The sequence below is a fragment of the Mya arenaria genome, chromosome 8, assembly GCF_026914265.1.
Source record: "Mya arenaria isolate MELC-2E11 chromosome 8, ASM2691426v1".
In the NCBI taxonomy this organism is placed as follows: domain Eukaryota; kingdom Metazoa; phylum Mollusca; class Bivalvia; order Myida; family Myidae; genus Mya; species Mya arenaria.
The window spans coordinates 57,661,533-57,672,787 of NC_069129.1; the positions used below are offsets into that span (position 1 = coordinate 57,661,533).

At 41.1% G+C, this 11,255-nt stretch overlaps 1 protein-coding gene across 1 annotated transcript; it reads right to left on the reverse strand.

The window, feature by feature from the left end:
* Positions 1-379: 379 nt before the first annotated feature.
* On the reverse strand, positions 380-9,122 carry LOC128244895 (uncharacterized). The gene is made up of 7 exons (XM_052963014.1): positions 9,028-9,122; positions 8,701-8,766; positions 8,000-8,104; positions 6,340-6,544; positions 2,280-2,468; positions 1,573-1,671; positions 380-886 (listed from the first exon to the last, which is right to left on the reverse strand). The coding sequence occupies exons 4-7, from the start codon at positions 6,517-6,519 to the stop codon at positions 758-760; spliced, it is 597 nt and encodes a 198-aa protein (XP_052818974.1). The 5' UTR covers positions 6,520-6,544; positions 8,000-8,104; positions 8,701-8,766; positions 9,028-9,122; the 3' UTR covers positions 380-757.
* Between the last annotated feature and the right edge of the window lie 2,133 nt (positions 9,123-11,255).

Here is an 11,255-nt window from a genome sequence, read left to right on the forward strand (position 1 = left end):
CATTTGTCGGTGGTGCAAAGAACTGTCGTCACTTCCGTGTTGCAGCTGTGCTTTCACTTTCAGGTTTGTTACGATTTCGTTTCAATATTGCGCGAATTGTGGTGCCCGGAGCTTTTCCCCCCGAATCGGACTTGTGCATATTTTGAGGTCTGCAAGCATTTCAAGACCATTCGTTGCTTACTTACACCGTAAGAGCATTCTGACAAAATATAACTCTTATGTAGAGTACTCATGCCGGAACACAACAAAACTAATAAGCATTCTTAAAAAAGAATTATGCATATATTTATAAAAATAAAATAGCGCTGGCGGCCTGGCGTTAATAGTAGCCATGTAAAAGTGAATGCCGAAACAAAACGAAACCATTAAATTAATTTCGTTTATTTTGAAAACATTTTAAATATTAAAAACATAAAATTACATGTATACATGCACTTGTAAGAAAATATCACGCCATATCCGTGAATGTAATACTGTACATATATCGAAGTGGAAAATCAAACTTTGAGAATGCACAGACCGATACATATACAGACACTTAAGCAATATTAAATATGGCAAATGTTATAATAATTTATAATAATGCATGTGTATGAACAGATATTGCACCCTCTTTGCAAGAAGAATGTTCATTATGTACATGGGTATTGCACGTGTTTGGACAGTAATGTCACCGTCATTGCTAAAGAAGGTGTATTATGTCCATGCGTAACGCACCTATATGACAAGGTGAAGACTAAACTACTACATCAGTGTGTCAGTACTTTGACTCGTCGTCGGGGGCGGCGGGGGAGCCGGCGGCGGTGTCACGGCGTCGCTCCAGGAAGGCGCGAACGGTGAAGTACTCGTGCACGCCATACGCTATGAGACAGAAGAAACCGAAAGCCTGAAATATAGTGCATACGAACCTGATAGGGAGCCATTCGATATTTAACAAGATATTAACTAGATTTAATGTCTAACGACACGTGCTCTCCAGAGTTATGTGTAGAAAGCAAAATATACGACATTGGACATTCAGAGATTGAATGTTGGCACGACATTGGACATTTAAAAAATCACAGTCGTGCTGGCACGACATTGGGCAATAAAAAATGAGTGTCGTGCTGGCTTTATTTTTTAATAATTTTGCCAGCACGACATTCAACTTTTGAATGTTTAATGACGTATGTTTAGTATAACTTCTGTCGTATGTTAAGCTAACTTTTCATAACTTCTCCAGAAACATTTGAAGATGCATGTTCCACATAAACTACATCAAAGAGTCATGATTCTAGATAACATCACGGTACATGAGTTATGTCCCTGGAAGAACTCAGCAAAACTGTAAAATTGCCCACCACTCAGGACACTTGATCACGATAACAACACTTACCCATCACAAAAAACATGTACATAATTATTGCATGTGTCTATAGTGAGGACCACTGTGTCTCCTCAACTTCGTACTAAAACATCACTTATATATAGCAGATTCATAAAAGAAAGACATCCACAGTGCCGCTTTGTTATAAACCCAAATCCCACCGCCCGCCAGGTGGCGAGTGCCGCCGGGATAGTACTAGACCTTACCGCGGCTGCGCTGTATCCCCCCTGACCGCAGGCTTTTGCCGCGACCACACTGGAGGCGATCAGATAGTTGAATATGAAGAATGCGTTCGATACAAGCTCCTGCAATGGAACCGAAAATATGCATTTTAAGTGGTACTTTGACTCATTGCGACAGAAGCGCCAAAGGCGTAATGAGGGCAGTGAAGGTTTTGAACGGCCTTCAATGATGAATACATTATGTATCTTAAAATGAGTTAAGTATTGGAATGTTAAATTCATACATGGTTTTGATCATACACATGATCGACATAACGTCATCATTCTTAAAACAAATGTTCTTACGATAAATGTTCCTCAACGAATTATAGCCGGGTTCAAAGCATGTCATACATATCACTACCGGAAGCAGGGGCGGGAGCGGGCACCCCGTAAAATCGTCCAAATTTGCATCAAAAGTAATAAAATACGTTCAAGGTGAAATTTTGCTTCCCAAACCCCCTGTTAACAATTCCAACAAAATATAGTTTCTGACGGAGGGGCGCAGTTCAAAAGATTACGCCCCATATATTGACCCCCTTCTAACATCAAATCTTGGACCCGCCTCTGCATATAGGGTATAAGTTTCCAATGCATAATCGTCGGCACACTCGTTACTCTTTCCGTATACAATATATCTGTAGCGTACTAGTGAACCGGGGATTACCGACGATGCCAGTGTATTAGCTTACCGCAATATCCCACCGCACAAAGCCGAGTTTCTTGGTGATGGCAAGGACGTACAGGAAGTACCAGACGAGGGAGATGATGAATCCGGAACTCGCCACAAACTCGTAATAGGAATATGTTGAGCTGTAGAGGTAGGCGCAGCCCTCGTTCTTGGGCACCGACACACAAATCAGGCCCAGCAGTGACAGACCCTGGATGAGTAAGGTTATATTAGTTATTATCGGTTTTTGGGCACCGACACACAAATAAGGCCCAGCAGTGACAGACCCTGGATGAGTAAGGTTGTTTTAGTTATCATCGGTTCTTGGGCACCGACACACAAATAAGGCTTAGCAGTGACATACCCTGGATGAGTAAGGTTATATTAGTTATCATCGGTTTTTGGGCACCGAAACACAAATAAGGCTTAGCAGTGACAGACCCTGGATGAGTAAGGTTATATTAGTTATTATCGGTTCTTGGGCACCGACACACAAATAAGGCTTAGCAGTGACAGACCCTGGATGAGTAAGGTTATATTAGTTATTATCTGTTCTTGGGAACCGACACACAAATAAGGCTTAGCAGTGACAGACCTTGGATGAGTAAGGTTATATTAGTTATTATCTGTTCTTGGGAACCGACACACAAATAAGGCTCAGCAGTGACAGACCCTGGATGAGTAAGGTTATATTAGTTATTATCTGTTCTTGGGAACCGACACACAAATAAGGCTTAGCAGTGACAGACCTTGGATGAGTAAGGTTATATTAGTTATTATCTGTTCTTGGGCACCGACACACAAATAAGGCTCAGCAGTGACAGGCCCTGATTTAGTAAGGTTATATTAGTTATTATCTGTTCTTGGGCACCGACACACAAATAAGGCCCAGCAGTGACAGACCCTGGATGAGTAAGGTTATATAAGTTATTATCGGTTCTTTGGCACCGACACACAAATAAGGCCCGGCAGTGACAGATCCTGGTTTAGTAAGCTTATATTAGTTATTATCGGTTATTGGGCACCGACACACAAATAAGGCCCAGCAGTGACAGACCCTGGATGAGTAAGGTTATATTAGTTATTATCGGTTATTGGGCACCGACACACAAATAAGGCCCAGCAGTGACAGATCCTGGTTCAGTAAGGTTATATTAGTTATTATCGGTTATTGGGCACCGACACACAAATAAGGCCCGGCAGTGACAGATCCTGGTTTAGTAAGGTTATATAAGTTATTATCGGTTCTTGGGCACCGACACACAAATAAGGCCCGGCAGTGACAGACCCTGGATGAGTAAGATTATATTAGTTATTATCTGTTCTTGGGCACCGACACACAAATAAGGCTCAGCAGTGACAGGCCCTGGTTAAGTAAGGTTATATAAGTTATTATCGGTTCTTGGGCACCGACACACAAATTAGGCCCGGCAGTGACAGATCCTGGTTTAGTAAGGTTATATAAGCTATTATCGGTTCTTGGGCACCGACACACAAATAAGGCCCAGCATTGACAGATCCTGGTTTAGTAAGGTTTTATAAGTTATTATCGGTTCTTGGGCACCGAAACACGAATAAGGCCCGGCAGTGACAGACCCTGGATGAGTAAGGTTATATTAGTTATTATCTGTTCTTGGGCACCGACACACAAATAAGGCCCAGCAGTGACAGATCCTGGTTTAGTAAGGTTATATAAGTTATTATCGGTTCTTGGGCACCGACAGACAAATAAGGCCCGGCAGTGACAGACCCTGGATGAGTAAGGTTATATTAGTTATTATCTGTTCTTGGGCACCGACACACAAATAAGGCTCAGCAGTGACAGGCCCTGATTTAGTAAGGTTATATAAGTTATTATCTGTTCTTGGGCACCGACACACAAATAAGGCCCAGCAGTGACAGATCCTGGTTAAGTAAGATTATATTAGTTATTATCGGTTCTTGGGCACCGACACACAAATAAGGCCCAGCATTGACAGACACTGGTTTAGTAAAATTATATTAGTTATTATCGGTTCTTGGGCACCGACACACAAATAAGGCCCAGCAGTGACAGACCCTGGATGAGTAAGGTTATATTAGTTATTATCGGTTTTTGGGCACCGACACACAAATAAGGCCGAGCAGTGACAGATCATGGTTTAGTAAAATTATACAATGTATTAGTTATTATCGGTTCTTGGGCACCGACACACAAATAAGGCCCAACATTGACAGATCCTGATTTAGTAAGGGAATATAAGTTATTATCGGTTCTTGGGCACCGACACACAAATAAGGCCCAGCAGTGACAGGCCCTGATTTAGTAAGGTTATTTTAGTTATTATCGGTTTTTGGGCACCGACACACAAATAAGGCCCAGCAGTGACAGATCATGGTTTAGTAAAATTGTATTAGTTATTATCGGTTCTTGGTCACCGACACACAAATAAGGCCCAGCAGTGACAGATCCTGATTTAGTAAGGGAATATTAGTTATTATCGGTTTTTGGACACCGACACACAAATAAGGCCCAGCAGTGACAGATCCTGGATGAGTAAGGTTATATTAGTTATTATCGGTTTTTGGGCACCGACACACAAATAAGGCCCAGCAGTGACAGGCCCTGGATGAGTAAGGTTATATTAGTTCTTATCGGTTTTTGGGCACCGACACACAAATAAGGCTCAGCAGTGACAGATCCTGGTTTAGTAAGGTTATATAAGTTATTATCGGTTCTTGGGCACCGACACACAAATAAGGCCCAGCAGTGACAGATCCTGGTTTAGTAAGGTTATATTAGTTATTATCGGTTCTTGGGCACCGACACACAAATAAGGCCCAGCATTGACAGGCCCTAATTTAGTAAGGGTATATAAGTTATTATCGGTTCTTGGGCACCGACACCGTCTCCGTGGCCTTGTGGTTAAGCGTCCGCCTACGGAGCGGGAGGTCGTGGGTTCGATCCCGGGCCGCGTCATACCGAAAGACGTTAAAAGCTGGTACAAGTAGCTCCCTTGCCTGGCGCTTGGCATTTAAAGGGTAGTGCTTGGGAAAGTGGTGTACTCAGTACTGGTTCTACCCAGGAAAGTTGTATCCCGTGTATCGGTGCTTTACACTGGGCACGTTAAAGAACCAAGAGGTCTCTTCGCAAAGAGCTAGGGTATCGCACCCGGATTTCTTGTATCTCACTCTGTTTCTTCAAGTCTTCCAATGTCTGGATTTGACTGCGAATTGCTGTCACTTCTATCTCATGTCACTTATGGCATTCAAACACAATTTAAGTCGTGATGGCGTCACGGCGGGGTCAAGCCATAATGCAGCCAATGGGCGCGGGCAGACCTTGATAAACTCAAATAAACAATGGGCACCGACACACACCGTCTCCGTGGCCTTGTGGTTAAGGCGTCCGCCTACGGAGCGGGAGGTCGTGGGTTCGATCCCGGGCCGCGTTATACCGAAAGACGTTTAAAGCTGGTACAAGTAGCTCCTTTGCCTGGCGCTCGGCATTTAAAGGGTAGTACTTGGAAAAGTGGTATACTCAGTACTGGTTCAACCCAGGAAAGTTGTATCCCGTGTATCGGTGCTTTACACCGAGCACGTTAAAGAACCAAGAGGTCTCTTCGCAAAGAACTAGGGCATCGCACCCGGATCTCTTGTATCTCACTCTGTTTTTTTCAAGTCGTCCAATGTCTGGATTTGACTGCGAATTGCTGTCACTTCTTTCTCATGTCACTTATGGCATTTAAACACAATTTAAGTCGTGATGACGTCACGGCGGGGTCAAGCCATAATGCAGCCAATGGGCGCGGGCAGACCTTGATAAACTCAAATAAACAAAACAATGGGCACCGACACAAAAATAAGGACCAGCAGTGACACACCCTGGTTGAGTTAGGTTATATCATTTACTATCGACAACGCATGTCGATTTTTTTCATTTTGATGACCATAGATTTCATTTTGAAAATACATAAACGTTTGACTTTCATGGCGAGTATCCTACTTTTTTTGTAAATAAATGTAATATTTATTGATTTATTTTAAACATTCTCGATAACAAGAGTTCTATATTACTAAACACTTGGTACATAGTCACTTACAAGCTCCGCTGCATACAGTATGCCATACAGCCCCGTTATAAAGCTCATATCGACGTAGATGAACCTCCAGACTTGCTTCATGTTCGAGTCCTCTCCCTTGGCAGATTCGGTTACCGCGCCTTCAGCGGCGCCCGCGGCCTCCGACGTCATCCCGCCGGGGAGATCACTTGCTGACATCATCTTGATAATGTCTTAATTAAAGTATCTGAAAGACAAATAGAAAACAAAATGTGGGCGTAGCCTGTACGCTGTTCTCATAATGTCAGGGGGTCCAACGTGAAATGTGTTCGCCGAATTTTAAGTGAGGGAAATTGTGTGAAGCCGAATAAAATGGCGGGGTTGTAAGGAATTTCGGTGTTTCAAGGATGTATTTTCACCTGGTAAGTAAGTTATATCACCTTTCTCGCAATATAAATACGCCTACCCGGAGACCACACGTATAAGCGTCTCTCGGTTTTTTAACCTATGTTTCTAGAGGCATTTACAAAAAAGTTATTGAATGTATAAGCTGAACGATTGATTGTTTAAAAAGTGAAAATAGAAAATTGCGTGACTTGAAACTGTGTTTTCGGCCCAAGTTTACCATTCTTGTACCTGTTTTAGCTATTTGTTATTGAATATTTGCATTATTTATCTTTTCGACCGCTACTGAATGTATGTACCATGAACAACACTCTACATTGTAGCTGACATATGACATGTTTCCAAATGTTTAAATTATTCTTATTCGAGGTTATTTCAAAAGGAATGGTCTTTATATAGCACAATAATTTATTTTCAAGACGAAAACAACAGGGCTCTTTGTCGGAAAAATAAAATACAAGAACAACATTGTCAAATATGAGATCGATTATTGTTAAAATTGCTCTATCGATCACACCATTCGAGAAAAATGTGATTTGAAAATGTTATGGTCTGACAAAGCACCGTGGTAGGATGTGTCGCGCATAACATTTTAACTCTCATAAAAAATGTCAAGGTCAAATTTGAATTCATAAACTATATACTTGTAGCATAGTTAGCAATGCTTCCTGTCTAAGATAAAGCTTTGTTACAATGAGGTTACTTTAAAATGTATATCACGCGTATGCAAAAAGCTTTCTCTCTGAAAAAGCCAGTGCCTGCTGTTGTTTTATGAGCGGCTAATTTGGACAAAGAGGCAAAACAATGTATGTTAAGCTATAAAGAAAAATATAGCTGTTAAATCTCAAATCTTCCTTTGTATTATCCATAATATCAATTTCAATATTAACTATTTACCAGCATATTATGTTGCACGTTCAAGTTGAAGGTAAAGGTCAACCATCTCATAACACAGTCACAACAGTGGGTATTAAAATAACCGATTGGTCTCATGATATATGTGTCCTCCTCTCACTCCAGAGGAAGTGGGTTCGATTCTAACCACGGAAACGTACTCTTAGCCTTTCAAAAGAGGACTAAAGTCATACAATATAAAGGCAACATTTTTCCTCTGCTGTGGGTTCCGGTCGTCTATTGGCAGGATACTTAACTGTCTACCCAGGGTTCGCCTATTTATTTCCCCGCCAGATCACTAATCATTCTAACCTAATACCGGGATGGAAGTTATGAGGGGTTCCGTGTGACAGTGCTAACAAACAGGGTGGCTCTAACCAGGGTAACGTATTAAGACACTTACCAGGGGTAGCGGGTTCGATTCTCACACTATTTCCCACAAACAAAATGACTGGAACTCTCACTGGGACTGACCAGTGGCGTCGTAAAATCAACAAACACCCCTCCTCTGCAAAGATAGCATTATCATATGTGTTGTTTAAAACTTTGATCAGCTTAAGAACGTTGTTGGCGGCATCGTTGCTAACCTTTACGCACCAGTGAATTGTAAGCACGGCTCTCCCAGGTCCGGATAATGCTTGGACTTTGACCTTCGGCCCATCCAAGCCCGGGTAAAATCAACTGTTGGTAAAATCCCCAGGAAATGCACCCGTACCCCGTGACCCTAGGTAAGGCCCATTCCCCGTATATTTGTCGCGAAGACAAAACTACCGCATTCACCCGACACTGCGGGGTCACCTGGAAGGTAAAAACACGGCCCATTTCCCCGCTTTCCCTGGTATACCCCGGGACTTAAAGGAAGGGGGCGTGGTTACAATTGACTGGTGCATTAATGGTTGAACATTGAACGATGTTTCCATATATAGTATAGTATAACAAAATGTAGGAAATACTGCAGATCACAAATGTGGTGAAGATTTGAAAGATAACAACGAAGTTGTCAACACTAACTTAATAACTTTAAACAATGTACGGAATAATTGGTGTATTCCTAATTAAAAGTAGCGAAACATTGACAGAAAAAATGCTATAAAAGAAATATACCTTAACCCGCTAACACGCTCTAACTGTATCAACTTCCGGTCCCGAAAGTATTTCTCAATATTCCACCTGATGTTGACGAAATAAACATAATAAAATGATTACAAATATAACATTAAACAGTGAATGTAAATGAAAATATCCAAGTTGATTTAGTTTGCTTAGTTAACGTGACAATGCATCACACTGAAATGAATTATAATGAGTCTTGGAAAAATATTGCATATACGCCCCCCGTTTATATTGAGAGCGTTTAACTCAGTGTTGATAAAGAAATGAAATCGCGTAGCTATGGGGTTGACAGAGTGAACTTGAAAAACACACACTTACCTTTCGTTGGAATACGTGACAGGATTTACGTGAAAAAAAAATGGTTGAACTAACAAAACTAACGACAATGGATGACAAATAATCGGAAATGTTCATGTTCCACGAAGTACAATTAGCCTTCCTAGAAGTTAAATTAGTTCGCGACAAATTTAATTGAATCACTTACGAAGTAAGATCGGTCATAACGATTAACCGGATGTCTTGTGTTATGCTTGTGAAAACTTTCTGTGTTTATATTTAAAACTCGAGTAGAGTGAACGCCACTTCTCGTCTGTTTGTTTTCCTAGAACAAGGGGAATAACTCAACAATTATTTAAACCAGAATTATGCGCCATGTTCTCTGTATTGTCACTGGCAACATGTGTACCAAGTTCCATTTAAATACATTTAAGGTTAAAGTTAGGGCCAAGTTTACAGTTTTTGCAAAACAACAACGCCACCAAGACCACGGTTCATAAAGGTCTGACCGACACCATTAGCTGAAATTGAGGTCACTTCTAACTCCTGTCTCTTATGGCATTAACAACACTCAATCGCGATGGCACACGCCATAATGCAGCCAATAAGCGCCGACAGACCTTTACAAACTCTAAGTAACAAACAAATATCCAGCGCTACACACCTGCAACCCTTAAAGGCAAACGCAGTCTTAGGCAGTGGCGCACACTTGTATGATAACAGAATTATCAATGAGCGATGTTATCGGTGTATAGTGTTGTTATCGCAATAACAATTACTAGTTTACCATCGTGTCCCAAGTATTGTAGTGTAGGAATGACTTTCACTAACAGCTAAAATAAGTATCAAGTTAAGGGTTTTGCTGCAACAGTTTTGACCTTGAAACGTCCTACATCAACATTATACATGTTTGCTTCTAGTTTTAAACCACCTCCAACAGCAGTTACAAGTTAAGTACAATGCATAATTGATGAAAGAGGAATTTAATATACTGAGTAAATGTTTTATACCTACGAATTGACGAATAATCATTCCAAATCGACCCATCACCACCCCACCCCGCCAAAACAAAAGAAAAAGCTGATGCAAACTATTGTTCCCGAATTTTAAATAAAAGGGCATGGGTAACTAACTACTATTGCAAGCAGCCAATAAAAAATGTCTAGCAACACTACTGACTCTAGTACCATTGTAATATTATTAAACTGTGAAGAGGATCCTGTAAGACGATTATAGTAACACACGGACAAATGGGCAGTCAGGCGGAACATCAGAGTGAAGTGCTTGTATATTCAAGTGCCAATACTCTGCTGACACTTTGATTTCTGAAGATCGCTACTCCCGCTTCCTATCGTATATACCGGAACAAGCCCCGCGTGGAACTCAAACCTTCGACCTCCCTCTTCATAAGCGGACCCCCTAAAGACTAGGCCACGGAGACGTTACACCACCATTTCCTATTTATACCCAAATTCAAATGGTTTAGTTCAAACAAGATTAAATAACTCTCTAGTCTCTTTCCTTACTGGTGTCCTTTCTTGAGAGGTCATGAGAAACAAGATCGCCGCTTATTGCTATCAATACAATAGTCCCCTTCCGGCCTTGTTGCCATAGTAACAAAATCTTTAAATGATGTGCAACATTTCATTATTGGCCCCAAACACCTTGTTCACAAAACGTTCATTTATATAGCTTACATTCTTCTTGAGTTATGGTAGGACTCATTTGATGGACGGAGATATTCACACCAGCTTGTGTAGTCATAGCAACCACAAGTTTGTCAGACAAAGAAATAAAACGTTCATGTAAGCATAATCTCCAGATGGCCTTCTAACCAAATACCAAGTTTCATTTAGCTAGCCAGCCTGCAATCTGCTTCAGCTATTGCAGGACCTAGTCGAAACGAGTGATGTTTCACTGTTTGTGTTTCCATAGAAACCACAGTTTTTTTATTTACAAAGAAGATTCACAATCCTCTAATGGCTTTCTATATACATACTAGTGCTTTTGTGAGTGCAGCTTTTACAAGATACAGTCCAAAAGTTGTATTTTCACTATTTTCATTGTCATAGCAACCAGATGCCCTATAAAAATAGACAGGTAGACAGTAACACTCTATTGAAATAATAGGACAAATAACTCATTTTGGTCAGTGAACACACAACCTCTTGGGTGTGAGGCGGACACCTATAATAGACCCGACCCCTCCCCTCACCTCTTTTCAAAGAGATACCAGTATGATCCTAATCAACACATCAAATACACAATTT